The following is a 24,450-nucleotide window of genomic DNA, read 5'->3' as shown; positions in this document are numbered from 1 at the left end:
CATCTCTTTCTTGAAAATCCCAAAGACTTCTGCTTTCTCTTCTGTTGTGTGATCACCTATAGGTAATATCATCATAGGCACTGATGAAATTTATTCAAATTTTTCTGCATTCACAGTTCATCCAACAGGACTCAGGACAAGGGTTTTGTTCTCATGGATGCTATAAAAATGGCATCAGTCAAAAGAAGGAAATGCAAAACTAAAAGGCAACTAAGAAACCAAGAGAACTTTGCTGTGGAAGAGACTTTTGAGACATTCCCATCACTCTGGTGGTAGTTATCCTTGCATTAGAAATGTTAGGGGACAAATGGCACTAGCAGGTGCTGTATGACCTGTCCCCTAGCAAGGGATTGGCAGCACAACTACGCATCTTGGCTGAGCAGGGTTATTTGCATCACAGCAGTGACATCATGGTTCTTCCAGTTGTTTGTCTGGGAAAAAATAAATAGGGAGGCATAAAATTAAATGATACTGAGAAAGATTGAGAGGGGCTGAAAAATCTCTTCCTAACTTCAGCTTGGACAGCTCCTTTCAGTGGAAAGCACATGGAAAACTGTTTGCGGGAACTTTACAATTTTGCTCTTCCCCACAGAGAGTCTGTCATGCTCAGGTCTTCCCACATTGCTCACAGGACAAGCATCATGGCAAGGTGATGTGCAAAATGCCACAGCTCTAGCAGATAAGGCTGATGGAAATGGAGAAAGACATTTTTCACTCTCTACACCAATTTTTCAGCCACTTCTCATGCCTTTTGGAAATGTAGGACTCAGAAGCTTTTCCAGAGTCATCTGCTACACTAAGCTTTTAATTAGAAGTAGGCAAGAAGCTCAGAAAGCCCAGCTGTTGTGAAAATGTTGGAACACATTGTAAGAAGCAGCGCCTATCTCCTCTCCCGCAAGCTATTCTCACAGCCCCATTACCATGAGCCAATGTTTATCTATTCTCCCTAAATATTTATTAACATGAATTAACAGGTGACAGGTATTTTGACATTTAAAAAAGAAGCACTGCTAATTGAGAAGAAAAAACACACCTTGAAAACACCCATCGACCATAAATACACAAAATACATGTAAATGAAGTCTCAATCAGATGTGAAAATCACCAAAAATTAAACCATTGAGTACACGATGCCTTCACTGACTCATCCCTAAGAGCAGCTCCTGAAGTCCTTAGCTTGCCCCAGGTAATCTTCATAGCAGTACACCACGATATCATGATATGTGTAATAATTAGTGACTTGGATGAAACGTATCAGCAGTACCACTTTTCGATTAAGACTTTTAGCTGCACTGAGGTGCAAGAACTGCTTGGTGGAAAACCAATACTGCGAGCCTCAAGTCTGTGGGGATTTGTGCGGCTTAGGCTGCTGTGGGGACACAGTAATGTCTGTGTGGGGCTGTGGGGGCACAGCAGGGACATGGGTGTCCAGGGGGACATTGAAGACACAGCAGGGTCTGTGTGTGGTTGCGGACGTTCGGAGGGACAGTGCTGTGGGTACACCACGGGCACGACGGTGCCTGTGTGGGGCTGTGGGGACACGGAGAACACCGCGATGCCTGTGTGGGGCTGCGGGGACACCGCGGTGCCTGTGTGGGGCTGCGGGGACAGGGAGAACACCGCGGTGCCTGTGTGGGGCTGCGGGGACACCGCGGTGCCTGTGCGGGGCTGTGGGGACACGGAGAACACCGCGGTGCCTGTGTGGGGCTGCGGGGACACCGCGGTGCCTGTGTGGGGCTGCGGGGACACCGCGGGCACACGCCCCGGCCGGGCCCCCACCCCGCACCGCCCCGACCCCCGCGGTCATGGCGGAGGCCTGGCTCCCACCGGGCATGCGCGGGGCCCGCTCGGCGCTCGCTCCCCTCGGCCGGCGCGTGCAGCACCGCGGCCAGCGCCCGCGCGCACGGGGCGGGGCGGGGCGGGCCGGGGCGGGGCCGGGCGGGGCGGGCCGGGGCGGGGGCGCGCGCGGGCGCGGCGGCGCGCGGAGCCGGGCACGGACACGGCTGCGCCGAGCGGAGCGCAGCCCAGCGTAGTCCAGAGCTCGCCCGGCCGAGCCCAGCCGTCGCTGCCGCGATGTTGGACCCGTCGTCCAGCGAGGAGGAGTCGGAAGAGCTGGTGGAGGAGGAGAGCGGCAAGGAGCCGCTGGCGCCCGCCGCGGCGCGGCTCTCGCCCAGCCGCCCCGGCGGGGGCCGGGGGGGCGGCGGTGGCGGCGGCGCCGGCGGCGGTGGGAGCGCTGGGGGGCTGCAGCCCGGCGGGCGCGGCAGCAGCGCGGCGCGGCCCGCCAGCCCCAGCCCCTCGGTGGCCAGCGAGAAGGAGAAGGACGAGCTGGAGCGGCTGCAGCGGGAGGAGGAGGAGAGGAAGAAGAAGCTGCAGCTCTACGTCTTCGTCATGCGCTGCATCGCCTACCCCTTCAATGCCAAGCAGCCCACCGACATGGCCCGCCGGCAGCAGAAGGTACCGGCCGTGCGCTGCCCTGCGCTGCCCGGCTCTGCCCTGCCGGCCAGGCCCTGCCTCCTCTCCATCACCCACCTTTGGCTGCTCCCTGCCTGCCCCTGCCATCCACCCACCTGCCTGCCCCCTTCTTACCTACCCGCTGTTGACTTACCCTTCTGCACGCTCCTCTAGATACCCCCTCTGTCTGCATCCCTGCCCGTTCCTCGCCTCTCCTGCTGCTCCCCAGGCCTGCAGCTCCCCGGGCACCCCAAGGGCACTCCCGGCTCAGGGCACCTTGGGCCCACGTGGTGCGGCTTGCTGGCAGCAGCCCTGTCCCGGGGCTCGCAGAAGCCCCCTGACCCCTTGTCACCCTCCGTGCTGCTCCCCGACACGGTCTCCCGCACAAAGCCGGCGCGGTGACATACATCGTTGCTTCTAGTTACGCAACATCGGGATTCGGGAAGTTTGGGATGTTGGCCATTTGAAGGTTGTCAAAAGGAGAGAGAAGGGTTATATTGCTGGAAAACACCAGGCATGTGCTGTTGCCTCCTGTAAAGAGATTCCACAACTCCATGCTTACTGCAAAGTTTGTTTAACTGGGAGTGCTGGCACTGACTTGGGGAGTTGCTGAGTCTCATTTCAACTTCTTGCAAGTGTTTATGTGTGGCGAGCTCCCCAAGACCAGCTTCCTGGCAAAATACATCAGCAGAGGTTTGCGATGAAGTCTCTGTCACAGTCTTGACTCTTCCTCCCCAAGTGTGCCAGCACAGCAGGGCCATGTGCTGCTCCAGGCAGCTGGGCAGGAGCTTCACCTGGACTCCCCATCACCAGGAGCTGTCTTGGAGCTTGTTTCTCCTCTGAGGCACTAGTTTGTGGGCCAGGGCAGAAATTAAGTTTCTTCTGCCTCTGGACTCAGGCATCTTTCAGTCATACGCAGCCAACTTTTTCCCTATGCCAGACAGAGTTGGATGTGTGATGTAATTTAGCTCTCTGAAACAGCTGGCTGACTTTTTGTCACCATTTTCGGTTGAGTTTCTTAGACTGCAGTTTTAGCCTTGATACTGTTCTGTGTTCACAAATGACCTTTACAATTCAGGCAGACTTCTGGATGTAGTGATGCAAACGACATTCAGTTCTGCTACACCACAGGACTATTATTAGTCATTGCAACATACGGAGGTAGGAAAGTGTATCCGTACTGTATCATGTAGTTTAAAGGCAATATAGGACAATCTGTTGCTGGAAGGTTGAATGATCTGCTTTTGTTTGCTGAACAAAGTACACAGCTGAAATTATAGCCAGGTTTGGAGTTTCTTTTATTTGTTCATTTTGCCTACAATGCTTTTCAACAGATTGTGAATTTCCGAAGTAGTTTTGGCTTTTGTTTGATGTGCTACTTCTTTGTGTTAGAGAAAGATGATGAAAGTTACGTGCTTGTTAGTTTCACTGAAATAAAACCAAATAAGTCCTGCAACTGTTTCCCACATGAAAGTGAACTGAAATTGTCAAGTAGTTTATCCAAAGGAGCACGCAGCACCTTAGCAGTTCAGAGTGTCTGGGAAGGACAGTTTATAGTCCGTAAAATCAAAATAGTGCATTGTGAAAGGACAAGAGAAGGGAAAGGAAAAGGTGGGGAATAAAGTGCAGGTGAAACAAAGAAAGGAGAAGTAATGAGAAAAAATACAAAATGGCAGCAATACTCAAGGGTATGTGGAAGTTATATAGCATCTTGGGAGGAAATAATCCATTCTCTGTAAAATGAACATAGGGAAACATTTCTGGCTTATTAACATAGCTAAAAAAGGTGTGTCTTGGAGGCTGACCATCTCCCCTCAAACTTAGCAGTGGAGTGGAATTGGGAAAGCTAAATTTACCATGATAACACATGTAAAATTGAATTTGCCCTTTAAAAGGTGAATTAATTCTGGTTTTTTGTCTTCTCTATATTCCTATATTCAGTTGTCATGCTGGGAGTAGATCCCTGCCCTTTTTTCTTAGCCATGACTTCTGTTGAAGTCAATTAAAGGACTACCAGAGCCTGGAGTTTGTTGTTGAACTTCATGTGCTCCTCTGCTTTGCTTTCCTCACACATCCCTCTGGGAAGGTGCACCCTTCCTTCTCTGGCTGGAGGGGGACCAGAGGGTGAAGGTGCAGGATTTGATCAGCTTGAGCACTGAGCTTCAGTTGCAATGTATTGGTTGGGTCTTCAGTAATGATAAAAGTATCAGGTGGTTAAGACTCACCAGACTGGAACAAATGCATTTTGCTTCTTAGGGGAAAGGTGAGAGAAAACTGGATTTTGGTTCTGCTCTAATGGGGGCTCTTGGGTCAGTTTGCTCAACAGAAGAGGGATGAACTGCTTCCTTTCCCATGTGCCATTTGCCTCTCCACCCTCACAGTCTGCAGTTTGCCAGGGAATTGTTTCATCCTTGAAGAAATAGGGAGCAGAAGATCCCTAGGCATTGTCATTTGCAGTATCCAGGCTGGTGTGCCAGGACCACACTCCCTCCTCTCCCAGTGGTGCTGGACAGAGAGGCTGCAGAAGGTGCTGCTTGATCCACTGGACTTGCGGGCCCGAGGAGATGCCAGGACCAGAATCTGCCCCACTGCCCATGGACAGGACAGGGTGTCTGGGAGCCCCACTGGGGCTCTGCCCAGGTGAGGGGACCAGCTTCACGCCAGGCTGCTCAGGCCCCACTCCCATGGCAGGGAAGTGCCACCACAGAGGTGTCTGGGCAGAGCTGTTCAGCAGTAAGTGCTGGGGACCTGTCCCCAGCGCTGCTCAGGTTCTGCCCAGTGCTGGAAGAAGAAGGATGAGGTTTGGCTTTACCTGGCTCGCAGCTATCCCCTGTAGAACGGGAGATGCTGTAACCTCGAGCACAGCCCAGACAGGTGACCATGGCTTTGCAGGTGAGACAGTCAAGCTGTTGCCCTGCAGAGTGGTTTCCTGGCTGGGCTACCTGATAACAGCCAGCCCTCCCCACCACAGCTGGAAGACTGCAGCTGAGATGGGCTGTGTTGCAGTCAGCCCCTGCCAGGCTCCCAGAGCCTGGGAAGCTTCACCTTTGCAATTTCCTCAGATAAGAAAGTGTTGATTTTCTTGTGGCCGCAGCACTGAAGTTCTTGCCCGGGCTGTAGATCCCTGTGGTACCTCCTCTGAGGTGTGCAATCCTCCCTCCTTGGTCCTGCAGTGCTGCTGTGTCAGAGCTGGCTGGTGCCCCGGGGGCCATGTGTTCCAGTGCTGTGAGTGCACAGACACAGCGGGCACCACTAGTGTAGCCACACACACAGGTGTAGTGCTTTGGAGCTGGAAAATGCAGCCTGGTGTTCTGCATCACCCATGAACCACCCTGGAACAAAGGGAACTGTGTAGTTAAGGTGCTGTTGCACCACAAAGGTAATTACCTGCTGTTTGATAAATTAGAATGTATATGAGAGCGAAGAGAGCAGCAGCAAAGTGTGAATGGATGGTGTAGCTGGGTATTTACTTCATGTGGGCATTATAGCACTGCTTGTTTACACCTGCAGCAAACTGTTTCAGATTTCCAGATGAATTTAAGCAGATGCCACTCAGAACTGGTATTTTTCTGATCCTGACACCCTAGAAATTTCAGCAACAGAAGAAAAACTTTTTTTAACATCTCTGTGTTCAGGTCTACACCTCTGCTTTGGGTTTATTTTGATTTTTATGGGGTAAGGCTCCACTTGAGTAACTACACATCTGCGATGTCTACCTGTAAGTTCTTTTATTTACATCTTTCTAGCAGTATTTCCTAAGGGAAAAGAAAAAAGGCTTATTAGATACCTGCCTGTGCTGTCTTACTTCCCTCTTAGGTTTCTTTTTTAAGCCACCACTGAATTCCAGACACATTTGAGATGCAGAGTGGTCTGCAAGATACTCATCCCTGTAAAACTTGGTGAAAATAAGGAGATTTCATTTTTATCTTCTACCCCAGATGAGAGGAAGGTGCAGTGTGTGGGCAGCCTTTACTAGACACTGAGGAATCTGGGAGAGGAACCTACTCAATGTGGAGGAAAAACTCCCATCAGAGCTTACAATATTGCTGGACATGGAAGGCTCCAGCCTCATGATGCAGCTCAGGAGGAAAGTGGCTTTGCCAGCTCCGTGGCTCTCAGAACAACGTGTTTTATTACTGCAGATGGCTCTGAGCTTGGTAATTGCTTGCCCAGGATGTGTGTGGTCTTATCTCTAGCTCATGCTGATTTGTTGGAAGTGGAGTTGAGACGACCAGCTGTGCTTGGTGCCTCTTCCCACTTGATCCCATCTGTCTGAAGCCTTTGGGAAGAGAGCTCAGCCGGCAGACCAGGGATGCTGGACAAGGTGTGTGTCTGTAGTGATGCAAACCAAGCATCCTTGGATGTGGGTTGTACCTCTTGCTAAATACCTCCGCAGCACAGCAGTCAAAAGGCTGGAAGCACAGCCCTGGAATCGGTGTTTGCTCCTTCAAAATAGCATTAACTGGAAAGACTTGTTGGGAAAGGGGCAGCAGGAAGAACTTTTTAGGAGATAAAATGTGGAGAGCACGTTAGGTCAGACATTGTTGCAGTTGCCTGCTTTCCTTCCTACAGAACATGGAAGTAGGCAGGCAGGAGAGTAAATCAGCTCCCAGTGGGATAAATGTGGGATGAAAAAAGTTCCAGATTTGTTGCAGATTACCAGGGCTACTCCTGGGAGAAGTGGCTCATGATTTGGGTTCCTGTGTAAGCCTGTGGGATGACGTCAGGTGCATTAGCAAAATTCTCAGTCAAATTCAGCAAAGTGCTTAAGCTTATGCTTTGCTGAATGGTGATTGATTTAAGCTCAATGCTTAATGCAGAACAGGTGTGAGAGGTCAGAAGCTGTTATATTGGTTACAGTGCATCTTAAAATACTGCAATTCCTGCCATTTCAGCTGGGACACAACAGTTAGGACATAGTAAAGCTAGTGCAGCCTTCAAATATCCACATATTTCTCCTTATCGTGGGTTGGATTGTTACTCTCATGCTATACTTACACAAGTTCTCTCATAAAACCAACACCTTGTTCTTCTGGGACAGACCCTGAAGTCAGCTGGTGTTGGGACTTGTTTTAGCAGCTTTCTGCCAGAGGAATTTGTTTTTGTGCTCAGATTCTGCTCTGCTGGTCCCAAGAAACCCTTAGAGATTTTTGTTTTCCTCAGCTCTGCAGGGCAGGAGAGTTAAAGACGATGCTCTGCTTGTTTCATGTCTGTCCCTCAGTTGCTGTCTAGTGCTGTTTAAGAAGTAGATGCAAGGTCCAGGCAGCTCTCAAGCATGAGCTGGACCTCATGCACAGTTCTGCTGCAGCAAAGCTTGCAGGATAATTATATGTGCTATGCCTGTACAAACCTGGAAGGGTAGTGAGGGGCTGGCTTCACCACTTAATGGCTTAATGTAGGCACAGGCCAGTGCCACCATCAAATGAGATCTGTGTTTGTGGCTGGGCTCTTGTCCAGGGCTGTCCCCACCTCTGTGCCAGCCCTGAAGTGAAGGTGAGCCTGCGTGAAGAGCATCACCATGGCAAGGAAGGTCTGACACATCTGAGATGCTGTGCTGCATAGCATTGTGGAGTGCAGAATGTGGTTACTGTGCTCATAGTGTCTAGAATCTGCAGAAAACGGTTGTTTTCAGTTAAAACCCTTATAATTTATTTTTCCAGTGCTTTATCTTAATTTAATTCTAGGAGATATTAAATATTTGTCATATTTTGGCTATTTATATATTTGCAGTTTATTGGATTGTGAAGTGGGTAATTAAACAGGCTGTGAGCTTGGTCTTTAGCTGTTGTAAAACTTTGTACTCCTGACCCATAGCCTGACATTTCAATTATTGTGGGTGGCACCTCTTGGGCCAGAGATGTTACGAACTAAGAGTGGAGAAGATTTATCAGATCATGCAGCTCCAAGCCCTGCTACAGCCCATTGTTTCAAAAGGCGTAATTTATGGCCTTCCTTTGCATAGTCTAGACACTCTCCCTGAAGCACTTTGCCTCTTGCACAGCTTGTAATTTCTTCTGCTAAATGGTGAGTCACTTATTCTCCATTTACCTATGTGGAAAGTGGTCAGCAAGTCATTTACCTATGCAAGTTTTTTGTTAGCTGGAGAAATATTTAATTTGTTTTTAGCTTATGTAGCAGGAGCAGCCCAGCCTTTAACACTCTGCTACTAGCAGTGTATGTATATAAGGCCCAGAGCTACTGCCAGTGCTGTAGTCCAGAGTGCTACAAGGTAAATATCCTATTTCTATTTCATTATGTAAACTTGATCAGTATATTAAGACCAATCAATTCAGTATGATCAATAAAGCTGTTGCTTGGAGGGTATTGATGTGTATCCAGCAGCACCAGGGTTGCACCTACAAAATGATCTCTAGAAATCACATATTTTAGTGTGTCTTTGAGAATTAACTCTAATTAAAACAGTGGAGTTCCCTTAAAACAGCAGACAAAGGGACTTCTGCTGGTGGTGAGCAGCTCTTCTCCATTTGTCACCCAGGAGGGTGGGTGGGATTTGATGGATGGCCCCTTAAAGGTCTTCCCTTCCTGGAAATAGAACAGGGGGAGGTCCAAGGGAAGGTGCCACCTCCCTGCCCAGCTCTTTTAGAGAGTGGTGCAGGCATGGCAGGACAATCAGAATTATCTGCTCACCCTGGATGTTCCTTGTGCAAGTGGCACCACCAGCTCCCAGGGGGTCAGAATTGGGCCACCCTTCCTGAAGGGCGTGCTCCAAGGTCCAGCAATAGGGTCCAGCTGCCTCTTCATGAGTGCGGGAGAGGGGAGATGCAAGAGAGGGAAGGTTCCTGGGGAGTTCTCCTGTGTCATTATCTTGTAGGTACTGACAAAAATACATAGAGCATCCTAACCTGGCAGTTGTTACTTGTGGGTACAGGATATTTGGGTTACTTCAGCCAAGTTTTCCTCTGAATTGTGTGGGCTTCGTTCTTAAAGCAGGACATAAAGTGCAGTCACGGAGCATTTGATGTTAACCTTTTGAAATTGTTTGAAAAGGTGCTTTTAGTGATAATATTTGGTATTGTTTGTCTGTGATTCAGGCTGATAAAGTCAGACATTTTCTAGAATTTAAACACCTGAGTCAAAGTGTCATGCAAATATTTATTGAGCTTGGGGTAAGTGATGCTGTGTTTGTAGTTGTCATAGTTCAAAACCTGTCTGTCTACTTCACAGTAAGGTTGGGAGCTTGGCCTTTTAGTAGTGTCAGGTATATGGTGACCCTCATGGGTGTCTCCCCATACCTAAATGTTAATATTTGATGAAGAAACTTAATGAAATATAGATTTAGTCATGTTTTTCCAGGCCAGAAGGGTGGATTTTTTAGTGACGGTGCTGTGGTGTTTGTCTTTGGGGATTGGTGATGCAGTGTGCAAATCTTGAAAGAACCCCATTGACTTTGGTAGGACTTTGAGCTGATGCCACAATGCATTTGTGTAATGCCCTGACAAACAGGCTGATGGTCCAGCACTGGCCTTTTGTGATCTCCTGTGCTAAATTAGGGTGACATTCACACAAGGGCAGGGTGCTTTTAGACTTTCTAAAATGAAGAGTCATCAAATCTAGCTTTGTCTGTAGACCTTCTGCCCCCTTTTTGGGGTGGGATTTGATGATTTAGGATTAGTATTTATGAACTGGATCTGATCCTGTACAAGCATGGAGCAGAGTGAGCCTGTCCCTGCAAGTCTATCACTCCATGTATGCCTTCAGCCAGGTGAAGAATTTTGGGGGGCAAAAGATTTAATAAACTTTTTGGCAGTGGAAAAGAAGTACTTGTTTAGGGTGTTGTGGTTGCCTGATGTACTTCTGCAGGAGAAAGAGGCCTTGTATCCAGAGAAGCTGCAGCACTGTGCATACAGGCTCAGTTCAATCTCTTGGAGCAGGGATAAAAGGGGATGATTTGATTCCCAATTGCCTGTCTGGCACAGGGGAGGACAGTAATAGGGAGGAAAGGCTGTTTTCCAAGAACACACCTTGAGGGACTACTGATAGAAGAATCTAATTTTTAATAATTGTGTTGTTGAAACAGTCTCACAAGTTACCTTGTAAAGAGAGGTGTCTGCTCTAGCATTTGAATTTTATTTCTAGCATTTGCATTTGATACTGAGAACCCATTGAGCTGGAGAGGATGGCAGAGGAAATTTGCACATTCTTTAAGTTTGTAGCAGCCACTGATGTCTGTTAGTTGCAGTGTGTGCTTTCAATCAATAAGGTTGTGGGGCTGGCTGACTCCTGTAGGATGCTATTCTCCCTTTCCTGGGGAATTTAAATTACCAAGGCACATGATGCTAAGTTGGCATTGCCCTGAGGTGCAGAAGGCTTCAATCCTGTTGAAGGATTTTGCTGCTTTAAGCACCCCAACATATGACCACAACCCACAAGTTTTTCCCCACCTCCCCATCACAGAGGAGCAGCCTCATGCTTTCCTCAGACCCTTCAGGAGCAGTGATTTGCCTTTGTTGGTAGGGTCATGGGTGCATGCATGAGGGTCATTTCAGAGTCTGGAGGGTCACAGCCAAGATGCTGTCTCTGGCTGGCACTGGAGAGGACAAGGTGCCTGGCTGGTGGCATCCTGGTGAGATAAAGGGACTTGGTGTTTAGACCAAGTTATTTTTATATATTTTTATATATTTTTATATATATTTTATATATATTTTTATATATATTTTTATATATATTTTTATATATATTTTTATATATATTTTTATATATATTTTTATATATATTTTTTTATATATTTTTATATATATTTATATATATATATTTATATATATTTATATATATATTTTATATATATTTTATATATATTTTATATATATTTTTATATATATTTTTATATATATTTTTATATATATTTTTTATATATTTTTATATATTTTTATATATATTTTTATATATATTTTATATATATTTTTATATATATTTTTTTATATATTTTTATATTTTTTTATATTTTTTATATTTTTTTTATATTTTTTATATTTTTTTTATATTTTTTATTTTTTTATATTTTTTATATTTTTGTATATTTTTTATATTTTTGTATATTTTTTTATATTTTTTAATATTTTTTAATATTTTTTATATTTTTTTATATTAGAGGAAAATAGACCGGTACTCCTAAATAAAGCTCCGTGCTCACTGATGTTGGTTCTACAAGAAGGCACCCACCCATCTGATTTCCAGCTGGTGCTTTGCTTGGAAACAAACTCTTATCCCAAGGAGTGATTCAGAGGAGCCCTGTCCAGCCAGTTGGCCAAGTGAACCTAAATACTGCAAAGACACTTTGGGAAGAAATTTCTGGACTTGCTCTGGCCCGCCTTGACATGTGGCTGGTACAAGTGGCTGTGAAAGGGAGAAGCTGCTCCATGAACAGCCAGCCAGATGCAACCTGTGTTCCATTCAGCACTCCCCTCAGGTATCCCTCTCTGATGGGTGTGGGCTAGGAAGGAAGGAGCATTCAGGTGTTGTGTTTAAGGCACAGAAAATACAGAATGATTTGGGAACAATAAGTTGCAGCCATCTAGAAGTTCTGTTGGACTGCTGCTGATGCTGCCAGGGGCAGCAAGGGGATGGTTTTTGCAAGGAGCTGGCTTCACTTCACCTGATGTGCTGTTGCAGGGGGTCAGCTCCTTCCACACCTCAGCAGCAGATGATTTAGGCAGCTGGAAGGTGATCATATCACATAAGCAGAACATCAAGCAAAAGGCAATTTTCTTCTAAGATGTCAAATACCTTTTCCTGATTGAGCAAGAAGACACAAATGCTTTGCGTGTTGCATGTGACGAGTTTGCTTTTATTGTTTCCACCACTAGACTTGCTTCCCTCCTAGCAGACTGCTCCCATTCTTCTTGCACCCAGAGATGACAGACTCGTCTCTGCCTTGGGAGGAAGCTAATGGGGTGACGCAGCAGGAGCCAGCTGCCTTGCTACCTGCATGGTGACAGTGCAGGGAGGAAGGAAGGCCACAGCCAGAACATCTTCAGCCACGGGCGAGGCTGCATGACCTGACAGTGGTGCACACTGCAAGAACCAGCACTGTGCCTCCCACCCTGGCTCCGCAGACCACCCTGTGCCACTGAGACCTCTAGGCAGAAGCCATCTGCTGATGTTATCTGGGGATGTTCTGAGCTGCATGGTGCTGGTTCTTGGTGCATAGCAAAGAGTTAGCTGGAGTTAGGACTGCAGAGACTTTGTGTGTGCTCAGTCATTTGTGAGGACAGGGCAGCTTCCAAACGTGAATTGATGCTGATGCTCTGCACTGGGAAAGAACAGGGAGCTGGGAAGGGCATGAGGTCTGTCTGAGGGAGTTTGGAGTCGGTTTCAGCTTTGCTCCTTCCCTTTATCAAGTGTTTGGAGTTTTAGTCTGCAAACTTTCCTCCTCTGGAAAAGGGTACCTGTGAAGGAGCTGGGGCAGAGAGGAGGGATTGCTGGCAGTTCTCAGGTGTGGCTGTGTTTTCCTTTTCCATCTCCCATTTTCTCTGCATCAGGTATGCCCAGGCTATAGTGATGGGGAGTAATACTCTTCTAGCCTCTAGCTGTCTCAAGAGAGAGCTGGTGTCCTCAAAAGACTTGAGTTGATCATGCAGTGGTGGGTTATGTTGGCCAAGGCTCAGCCTGATATGATTTCTGCTTATTTATGGGCTCCTGGACTTTAGTGGTACCTTCTACTCTGAAAGATGTTGGTTGTAATTCTGCAAAGACCCTACCCCTACCTGGCTGTGGTCTCGTGGGTTTTATCTACTCCAAGGGCTACTTCTTTCCCACAATCTCTCATGGCACATTCCCACACAGCCTGAGCCACATGCCCAGCAGGGAGAGCAGCAGTTTGTGCTCTTGTTCCAGCCTAACTGGTGTAGGGAGGGAAGACTGGGCAGGGAATGGCATCAAGAGAGCCTGTTTTTTAAACAGTGAGCTGGCTGCTTGTACCAGCTCCCGTGAGCCTGCATGGCTGAGCCATGGGCAGCTCCTTGAGGGTTACACCAGCCTGGGAAGGGGGTTATGAGCAGAGTGGTGGATCATGCCGGAGGCATGATGGAGGATGGAAGAAGTGAATTTGACACTTGAATTACACTTTTAAACTTCTATTTTTGTTTGTTTGTAAGTGCTGTTACAAGTGCCTGTGCTTGTGCAGAGGTTATGAACTGAGCAGGACGTGGTCTGCATGGGCATTGTTAGATTTCTCCATCAACAGTGAAAGCCACAGAAGTGCCTGGACTCCTGTGCCATACGTATTGCTGGCTGATATAAAATGTGTTTCCTTCTAAGGCTGCATTGCATCCCTGCTGCTGAACTTATATTTGGAGTTCCTCAAAGCCTCTGACCTCTGAAGCCTCTGTGGCAAAGCTCCTGCTTAGTACATATTTCATGCAGCAGGATGTGAGTGATAGAAATTCTTCCCGTAATTTCATCTCTCTGTAAACTCCCTTCCCTCAGCTTCTGTTGCATGCCAAAATATTCCTTTCTGCACAGAAGTCACCCCAAAAGTGAATCAGATCCTGCTGAGCAGGACAGTCTTCCCACCACCTATTTATAGTGCATGCAATTACCCTCCATGCATCTCGGAATTCTAATTGCCTTTTTATTGCTGTTTGTAGTGTGCTAAAGGTTTTTGAATGCTCATGCCTTGTGTTCTCATTAGCTCTATTTATTCCTCCTTTGGCTCCCTTCCTCAATATCATCAAATTTAACATCTTCATGCCTCCAGGGCCTTGGGCAGCTCTGCCACTTTTTGACTTCTCCCATGTCCTCGCTTGTGTTGCTGTTCCAGATGCTCTGCGTTCCCCTGTCTTGGTCTGACGTGCTCTTGGGAGCTGTCTCCTGGAAGGGCTCTGTGCCTGCTGTGATACCCTGTCAGTGATCCCTTTGCTGGGCAGGGTGGCTCAGGGCAGATGCCTCAGTGTCTCTGGGGCAGCTGTCTTGCATCAGACAGGGCTGTTGAGCGTGGTGAGGCTGCCCAGGCAGTTAGGAGCAAGTACATGATTTCCAAATGGGGGGTGACAGTCAGGAGTCTGGGGAGCAGCTGGTAATGGGGACTGGGAATTGGTAAGGCAGGTGCTGTGGCCTGGGTTGCCCTGCATGGGTTTGTTTTGCCAGGGTGGCCCCAGAGCTGCTGTGTCATCAGTGGTCCCCTTGAGACAAGGCCCTTCTCTAGAGACACAGCCTCTTAGGCTGGGGATGCATACAACTGGTATCACTGAGATTGTATTTTTTAGAGCTTCGTGTATATCCTGTACCAGTTTTCACCTGATGGGCTTGTACAGCACCTGGCACCCTGGTGGGTCACTGGAGACAAGCCTGTGTTTGTCTCATATAGTTTCTTGAGTGCAAAGTCCTTTACAATGTTGTTTGCTTTATGTTTTAGCCTTGTTGTGTGGCATTTCCATAGCTCAGATTAATTTAATTATCCCCCGAGGTGCTTGCTTGCTCACAGTTGTCCAGGACTTTATTGCCCTCCTCTTGTGTATTGAGGAGCCCACACAAATCTGAATCATCGGTAAATGTAATCACGGTGTTTGATGTTTGTTCTTCCACGTCCGTGATATATACAATGAATGAAACCGGTCTTAATACCCATCTGTGCCTCCCCTTTCAGCACTTCTTATGTTCCAACATGCTTACTTGCTGTGTGCAGCCCTGCCACTCAGATCTCCCAGCATTCATATTGAACACAGGAATTAATGTCTTACGTAAAACTCTCAAAAACCTTCTCACCCTATAGGTAATTTATGGCCAGAACTTGCCATTAGCAACTTGAGCATGTCTGCTAAGCACGGTGTCTGCTCAGGGAGGGCTGAGCTCAGTGTCTGCAGTGCTCTGTGGCTTGGGGCTGAGGACAGGTGAGTGCTCCATGCTGGGAGCCAGCATCCAGCTGCCCGCTGGTCTCAGCCTCCAACGTGGTGGCACTTGTGACATGGGCTGTGCAGCGTTACTCTAGGCTGGAGCCTCATCTGTGGGCTCTGGCTGAGTGTGAGGGTTTGTTAGCCAACAAGAAAATTACTGAACTGAAGCAGCCTGGAGCTCCTTGGTCTCAGTGGGAGTTTGCTGTTTCAGGTTCCTTGTGAAAGGTGAAAGCAAAGGCAGAGCTTGGCAGTTTGGGCATTGACTGGGGGCTTGAGTTTGGGCCAGGTTACAGGCTCAGCTCTGCTCACTTCTTCACAGACTCACACAATTATCCAGATCTTTCTTAAGCTGTCATCAATAAGGAGGTGGTGAAAATATTACTCCTTCCTGCATAGAGCACTGTAAGACAGTGAGAGCTTGTGAGATGATGAATTAATTGCTTAGTGCAGGATACAGGTCTGGGGGAGCACTGGGGCTGGACCTGGTGAGAGTGGCTGTGCTGTAGCTCAGACACACTCTGACACTGAGCACCAGGGGCTGCCCCTTCTGTGACTTGATGTGTCCTCCAAGCAGCTTCTACAGCTGCTCCCTCTTAAAATAAGACAGTTAATAGTCTTGCATAATTCATGCTTACAAGTTGTAGACATTTGATGATAGAAGAAGCTGATGTTTCATTTACACACATGGGGCTTCATATAGATCTTACCAGCTCTGTGCACAGCAGCCATGCACCCTTTCTTGCTGTTTGTGTTTGGGCAGGTGGACAGCAGGCTGCCTGCTGTTCCCATCGGCAGGGCAGTGCCTGGCTTGCCTGCAGCCTGCTCCTCTGACATTTCCTGAGCTTGTCACGGGTGCTGTCCTCCTTCAGGAGGGAGAATTGCACTAGAATAACAGAAGCAGGACAGGAAAGTCTTCATCTTTATTGTTCTTAAAACCAAACTGCGGTATGAAAGGAAGGCAGTCTGGAGTCCTGAGCCTAGTTTTGCGTTGTTGGGAGTCTGTGGAGCAAGGCTCTGCTCCAGATGGGCTCTCTCGGGATGCATATGGATGTGCTCTGGCTGCCCTTGCTTGGGGCGCTCTCAGTGCAAAACGCGGCCTTCAGATGTTTGTGCTCTGGTGATGGCTCAGGCTTCAGGGACAACCAACTGTGACTAACAGAAAATGGGCATTTTGACTAGTGTAGCAGCTCAGCTGCCCTCTGTTAAAGCCCACACAGCCAGGAGATGAGTAAGACCTCTGATTCTTTCCTCTCGGCCAAAGGCATAAGAGCCAATGGCCAGCCAGAAGCAGCTGCCTTGCTGTTTGTTTACTGCAGGTTTGGGAGGGAGCTCCAGCTGCTCCACTAGTGTGGCAAATCATCTCCATTTATCTTGTGGTGTTATGCCTTGACGATGTCAGAGGGTCTCTTTACATTGCATATATATTCAGACTAAGCAAATCACAGTAGTTTTCCTATTAAAATTTAATGATGAAAGATTACACTTAAATGTGATTTCTCTTTTTTTTTTTCTTAGCCAGTTGTTTCATTTGCTGTATAACCCTCATGCTAATGGTAATAATCTTTCCTGTGACTCAGGGGAACAGATGTGCCTTTTGAATTTGTTTTTTTTTTTACCTAGACAGAATCTTCGTGGTAGTTTGTTTGGTTTTTTTAGAGCTCTGATTACTTGCTTTGCAATGCTGTGACCTATATTCAAGGTGAAACTTGTGATAAATACTTGCTTTGGGGAGAGAGGAACAACTATGTTTTTGAGAAGATTAAGGCCTGTCAGGCAGCAATCCTCATTTCAATTAGACATCAAAATGCAAATCATCCGGACTTCAAAGTATGTCAAGGTGAGAGTAGAAAGGACTTTAATACATTCTGAGATTAAATTGAAATCCTTGAGCACTTTATTTGTTCTTGGTTAGTTACGCTGTCTAGGAATGGTGTGGGGGTAAGTCACAGTTGTTCAAGGAAGCCCTTCAAAAATATTTTTAGTCCCAGGACTTCAGAAGCTAGAGGAGGGATTTGCTCACCTGGATGCTGGGGAGACTGCGGTGTTTGAAAGGGTGAATGACAGAGCCTGGGCAGTGGGAAGACTGAAGTATTTTTTAAATTTCTGCTTGAAGAGATTAGCTATGGTTTTATGAAATGTAAATGAAATTCCTACTGTTCATTCTCTTTTTCTTGTATCTCCTTCTGACTTCTCAAGCAAACATTAATGAAAAAATTGGGGGTGAGAACCAGCAAAAAAAACTACTTGTCCCTGTTGAAACCATGGGTACAAGGTCGTAGCTGTTTATGTAACAAATCTCACAGGATTCAAAAAATGTCCTTGGAGTTGTCTTGTGCAATTTTTCAGAAGTATTTATGGAGTCACAGCACTACTTTGCACCAAAAATTGCAGCCATACACTGTAATTGCACATTGTGCACCTCTTTGTACCCAGTTTGAATGATCCTACTTTGTAGGTATGACACAGAAGCTTAATGAAAAAATAGCAAAAATGCAAATTATACATCTATCTTGTTTAAAAAAACATGTAATTATGCTAGCATGTAGACCCTGCACTAGAAAAACTACTGTAGACAGAAAAACTCTCTAAATGTCTGTGTTCTTGAGAGCTGTACGTTGTGTGAAGAGCATTTGCAGCCAACTCATATCACCCCCTTCCCAAGGGAGCCAAGCATCCAGTGAGTTCCCCATGGCTGGTAGATCTCCCTGGGCCTTGTGGGGCTGGGGCTCTTTTTGCACAGCAGACCTGGGCTTTGTTCTAGGGAGTTGCTGGGCCTTGGTAACTCAGCAGAGGTGGGAAGGGCTACAAACAGAGGAGCAGAGGCAAAGAAACAACCTCCTGCATCATGCGGGCTACTGCTGAATCACTGTTTATGCTGTTTCCGTACCTGCTGACTTGATGCGTGGAAATAGGGTACCTCTATTTTTAGTTCTTACCTTGTGCATTTATGCACATGCACGCTAAAATGATACTTTTTGTGATGGGAGCAGTTTCTTGCCTACACAGGGAAAGTATTTCAGCATTGTGGCCCAGCAATGATTCCCAATTTCTTTCCTTCCTGAAATAATCTGCACGAGGATAGAGTGGGGAAGAGCTTCTTGCTCTCTGTAGTAGTACAGGATGCCCTGAGTGCCTTGGAGCTGCCGCTGTAATCGATGCCATCCAGACATGGTCCTGCCCCACTGCCTTTCTGGCAGCAGAATTGCAGCTGCCAAATTTTATTCCATATCCTGCTGGCTTCCTTTACCCTCTCCTTTAGAGCTTATTTGATACGTAACTAGGATTTATCAACTACTGCAGCAGGACCACAGTGTTTTGGGTTGTTGCTGTCAGTTTTTAATCTGTGGTTTATTTTACTCGTGTTGATGCTAGTGGAGCAGTATTGAGCTCTGTCAGCAGAGGAGAAGGTCCCAAGATGAAACCAGCACATTTGTGTTGGCAGGAGTTGCATGTTGGCTGTTACCTGCTGCTGCATTAATTGTGCTGTGAAAACAGGCGCCACTTTTAAGGTAATTTAGATATAAATTACCAATATGAGCTGGGATGTTGAAGTGAGGCAAAGCAGCGACTCGTCTGTAGCAAAAAATTACTTTCATTGGGGACAAGATCTGGCTTATTTTGTTAATGCTGCAGGAAGCCAGTGGTTGCTGGTGGAACATTCCAGTGAAAACAAAGCTTTCTCATTCTAGTGTGTTTGGATCGACAATGGCATTTTGGGAAGAGAAGAATTAAATGTGCTCTGCTTTTAAATGGCTCTGTCATTCATGCAGCAGCAGCTCTGTCTGTCCTCAGCTGCTGTGACTTCAGAAGCCGAGATTCCCCAGAGCTGATGAGATTATTTGACACAGTGATATTTTTTGGAAAATGCATTGTTCCCTTCCTGGTATCTTCCTGGTGCATGGTGTGCTGGTCCCTGCCACCAGAAAGCCTAGGAGTGAGTGCTGCTGCTGCTGCTAAAATGAATGAAATCGTGCATTCAGTGACGGCAAACTGGTCCAAGTGCTGTGTCCCATGTAAGTGTGACAAAAGGTTTGTCAGGATTCTGTTTTAAAATCCTGTGTCTAAAACCTTAGTGCTGTACTTGGCATCCATGAGGTTTTTCCAGCTGCCCTCTTTGATTTGCTCTCAGGAGAAGGTAGCAGGGGAATAGCTACTGCTCTGAATACTGGGTGAAGTTTGGCATCATCTAGATGGGAATTGTGCCTTTGACTTGAAGGTCTCTGTAGCTTTGGTTTCTGGAAAGTCTGGATGTTAAACTGTCACCTCCCAGCAGGTCTCATGTCTAAAACCACTTGCAGGGCAGCCCTGTGGCAGCCTTGCTTTCCTTAGCTAGCTTATGCAGAGTCTCAGTATCCAGAAATTAGTGTTGCCTCCAAATTCAGATTGATTTCTTAAATAACCATTTACTATGCTGTGAGAGTTTGGTCTGGCCAGCAAGAATGACTTAGTGATTCTGGTACTCACTCCGGTTCAGTGACGCCTGATGTCTTTTGGGTCCTTTGCTGTCCTTCATCATTACAGAGCCTTGGCACCTGCACCCAGGAGAGTATGGTGTCCTTGTGAAACCCTTGCTGGTCCAGTTTCTGTCCTTTCCTCAGGGATATCAGGAATGAAGCAGTCGCTTGCATTGCTGCAGAGTAATTTTCTGCCTCTGGAGCCACGTACAGAGCTGCAGCACGTTCACTCCTCGCTGCACACCCAGCCCCAGCTTTTCCTGGTGTGAAAAGCTTGCTGAATTGTTTTAAAATGCCACAGCAGGAAAGAGCTCTATTTCTCGTACTCCATCATTTATGTCAGCCCAACTGGTGAGCTATTTGCATGTGGCGGGTGTAAATGCATTGGCTTTACATGGACCTGTTTTCTGTGTGCTTGTGGCTGCCCCGTTGAGGAGCATCGCCAGCCAGTGCTGGAAAACTCCTGGGGGAAAAGAGGGAGGAAAGAGGAGAGGTGGGAGGAAGGTGCTCATCTTGAAGCAGAAACACCATTTGCTTCTGCTTCACCTCCCTGCAAAGAGACAAGGAGGGCCTTTGGACTGTGCAAGGACACTTCCCTCTGTATGTGGGAATAAGGTAGAGCAAAGGCTACCCAAGAGTAGCTGTTTAGAAACAGATCCATGGTACCTTTGGGTTTGGGGGAAAGAAATGCTGAAGGTTTGGGCACTTAATGTCTTTTTTTTTATGGAGCTCAAACTGGACTGCAAATACTTTCCCCCCAAAGATGTTTAAAGCTAATCCTCACAAGGCTGAAATGGTGTGCAAGCAACCCCAGCTCTCCACGAGGCTTCAATTTTCAAGATTGTTCAGAGATTCGCAAATTAGAAAGGTGCTGAAACCAGTTACCTTTAGCTTCAGTGGTACATCATTTGATGGTATGTGGCGTCTTGCAGATTATTTCCCAGGCACCATCCCCTGTCAGTGGTACTTTTCCATCACTGATGGTGTCTGTGGCCAGAGCTGTCTACTTGGCTTATAGCCACACTCTTTAAGGCACAGAGAAACCAAGGCAAGGGGAAGAGAGGCTGAGCACAACCTGAGAAGGTGCTCTCAAATCAGTGCTGGCTGCCAGCTCTTTCCTCACTGTGCCCAGGGAGGTGCCAGTGGCTGTGCCAGGGATGCTCCCGTGCTCGGTGTGGGATGCAGGATGTCTCGTCAGACACCTGAGCAGACGGCTGGGAGGTCAATACCTCGTTAGAGCAAAGCCATGTGCCTGCCTTGCCTTTCTGCTCTCTAATTGCTGCCTCGGTGCTTCCTATCTGCATCCAGTAAGCGAGCTACCAGATAGTTAATTACTGCTCTGGTCTGAGTGCTGTATTATAGTTCATTCTGTCAATACTAATTGTTTTATAGAAATATGAAGTACCTCTTCCCCTTTCCTCCAAGGACTTTGAGACACAGTGTGGGCTTTAATGATATCATTCTCCCTTCTGTCCACTGTGAGCAGGAAAGTATCGCCCATTTTCAGCAGGCACTTAGGGCTATCTGTTGGAGAGTCATGAGCACTCTGCTTCTGGGGTCTGTTTCTGTGCCTTTCCGAAAAAGCTTTTTCCTTGCCCTGGTACCTTTGGTGCTGTGTATTTATAACTAATCAATTGCAACCCAAGATCAGAGCTATGATTATCAATTGTCCTGATGAATCCAGTCAATGCTTCCTTACACAGTTCCATTCCTGGGTGGGGTTTCTTCTTGCTTTTCAACCTTTGGTTTAATAAGTAGATGCAAAAGAATAAGTAACTTAAGCAGGGGGTGTAGGTGGGCATCTACTGAAAGTGCACACAGCAGTGTATAAGGATAGAAAATAAGGAATATTCTCCCTTTCAGGCATGGAAATTGTCATTCAGTTGTATCTCCATGTACTTGCACTGAGCCAGGTGGCTAAGGTGGGCAACCACTGGTGATGGCTCTTTGCAGGGGATTTATAATTTTGAATGTGTTCTTATTACTGCCCTGCAGTAAACACCAAATAAACATTCATAATTAAAGAAAAGTAAATTTAAATGTGCTGCACATGTGTTGAGCTTCAGGTGTGTTCATAGTGACTAATGTTTTGGGGCTGTGCTCTGGTTCTCTTTGCCTCACTGGAGGTTTTGCTGTTAGCTTTTAATCGTTAGTGGCATTGCACAGAGCAGGATGAATTCCCAGGTGAGCACCTGCAATCTGTGCTGTCATGCAGAGATGAAACAGGAGAGCAGGCAAGAGCTCTCTGCCTGGCTGTGGGAAAGGCCCTGCCACCGGGATGCTCCAGACCTGAGCCTGACTGCTTTCTGTACCTACAACTTCCCGCAGAAGCCTCAAGAATGAGATATGGGTATGCCTGAGGCTGAGGTGTGATTTTAACAGGGATGGGGAGGATTTGTTGACACGAGGATGGATGGCAGAGTCCTGTTCCCAGTGGGTTGGCGAGGATGAGAAGTGTTTTAGCCCTTCACTACGTGGCACCTTCTACTTGGGATGTGCCTCTGTGTTGCTCAGCACAGCTGCAGGTGCACATTCACATCAGGGCTTCATCTGCTGTCAGCTGGTTACAACACACAAAAGGAGGATGACTGGATGCAAAGGTTGATGGTATTCCTCTGCCTTCCCAGGGGATTCACAGAGCAGACCATACTTAATTAGACTTGCTTTTATACTTAATTAGAGTCGCTTTCAGAAAACAGCGCAACTTCTGGTGCTATCAGTGCTTTTCAATGGCAAACACGGGAGGGCAAGCAGCATTTAGGTACTGCAGACCCACAGGGCCAGAAATACTCAGTCTGAGAGGCAGGAGTACTGATCCATGGGCTGAATGGTGCAGGATGACTGCTAGCTACTCCCACAGGCATGGCACAGTGCTGGACTGCTGGACATGCTCACTGCATCCTTGTCAGGCTGAGGAATCCGTGCTGAAGGTCTGAAACTGCTGTACGCAGGCTGAGATTACATGGCTGTCAGTGCAAGCTGTGAACTGGGAGGTGACACAGCTATTTCTCTGAAGGAGAGGTTTTTTTGCATATTGTGTGGGATTTATAAACAAAACTTACTCCAGTACAGGCTGAATCTTTCCTGTATTCTATTAAAATATGGGGGGACAGGAGGCAAAAATTAGTCTTTTAGACTTAATCTCTGTCTTGTACATCTGTATTGAGCTCTGAGAGTGTTTGTGAGCAGAGAGTTGTTGTTTGGCTTGGAGTTCCTGTACAAGGACTTTCCATCTCAGCTGAGCACTCTCAGTGCTTTCTCTGCTGTTCTTCTCCACAAACACTCAGTAAAGTTTGATGTGTTGCTGATGTCATCTGCAGGATGTTCTGTTCTGTGGCTTTAAAATGCATCCCAATTTCAAACCTGCTCCGTTTGGTTTAAGAAAGACTGTGCTGGTGCCCTGGCTGTCACATCACGCAGGCTTGTGGAAGCCTGCATGTTAACTGGTCTCTGAAAACAGTTTCCTGGTTCTCAGCAACAAATGTGATTATGGTTACACTGGGGAATGGAAGCATTAGAAGCCACATTGTTGCATTAAAGGTCAAATTCAGTTGATTTTTAGTTCTTCAGCAGCAGCAGCCTCCTCTCTTTTACACCTGTGACTTCATGTATGTCTGCCAAGGCATAGGCAGGAGCTTAGAATTTGAGTACCAGGTAGGCCAGGCTTTGCTTCTGGAATTTTTCTGGGAAAAAAGAGGCAGTAACATCTTTGCTCTTAGTTGATTTTTTTTTAAGAGAAGAGCCTGGTGCTGCTGTCTCTCAGTGGTACCCAACGCTGCTGCTCTGTGCCTGCCATCGGTGGGGACTGGGGAGCCCCAGTGCTGTGTGCAGCTGAATTCTGGGTGGGAGTGATGCAGCTTGCTGGCTGAGACCAGCACCTGGAAAGCCACAGGCTTCGGTGGGAGTGGGGCCAGTTTGCAGGCTATGCCTGCTTGGGACCTGTGGCATGAGGATGTGTATTTTGGGAGGGCGTGGGATTCCGTGTTCCAGAGTGAGTGAGCTCCCACACGTGTACCCAGGGATGTGCAGCAGCTCAGGATGTCGCTGATGATGTTTGTCACATTAATATTCATCTCCTGTGTTTGCAAATCTTGGCGTGTGCTGCAAATTCTTCTGTTAGTATTTTGGGGCAATTTCTTTCAGTTCCTGATTAAAATGCATGTGTTTTTCCTCATTTGAAAATATCATCTGTATCAAAAAGCTAATGATCACAATACCTGGCTTCCTTTTCCCCAACAAAGATGACAGCAGTGATATAAATCATTATGTTGCTGATTGTAAAATTGCTACCTTCAGGCACGTCTTTATTTTAGGGCTGGATTTTTTGGCTGCCAGAATTTACAAGAAAAAGACAGTTAGAAATTTTCTCCTTTTAATATGTAGTTTTCACAACTCTCAAGTCTCTTTATCATGTCAAACTGCTTTGGCTGCCAGGCTGGAAAAAGCAGAAGATTAAAGCGCCTTTTTTTTTTTCCCCCAAGCATGCAGCTGTGCATATAAGTATATGGTGTCTTTCCTGACGTAAGATAAAGTCATAAAGAGTTCCTGGTGGGCTTTTGCATTGCTCTGCTATTGTGGTTCTTGCTGCAGTAGACAGTGAATGTCCTTTCCTTGGGACTGTTTTCTTGTCTGATTTGAGCCTCAGTTACCTTCTTCTGGTTTCTGGCATGGTTGTTGTGGGATCACAAACCTTC

At 46.9% G+C, this 24,450-nt stretch overlaps 1 protein-coding gene across 20 annotated transcripts in view; it reads left to right on the top strand.

Annotated features, from left to right (window-relative positions):
- The first annotated feature begins 2,073 nt into the window (after positions 1–2,073).
- Positions 2,074–24,450, top strand: part of CADPS (calcium dependent secretion activator) — a 206,247-nt gene continuing 183,870 nt past the window's right edge. For all 20 annotated transcript variants that reach the window (XM_088061708.1, XM_088061707.1, XM_088061702.1 and 17 more), the window contains exon 1: positions 2,074–2,454. In XM_088061708.1, coding sequence (XP_087917834.1) covers positions 2,074–2,454 — 381 coding nt within the window. The remainder of the gene's footprint in view (positions 2,455–24,450) is intronic.

The sequence above is a fragment of the Pseudopodoces humilis genome, chromosome 13, assembly GCF_049639895.1.
Source record: "Pseudopodoces humilis isolate 2021_Gansu_Grassland_sample_001 chromosome 13, ASM4963989v1, whole genome shotgun sequence".
Classification (NCBI taxonomy): domain Eukaryota; kingdom Metazoa; phylum Chordata; class Aves; order Passeriformes; family Paridae; genus Pseudopodoces; species Pseudopodoces humilis.
This window is presented reverse-complemented; position numbering and strand designations above follow the sequence as displayed.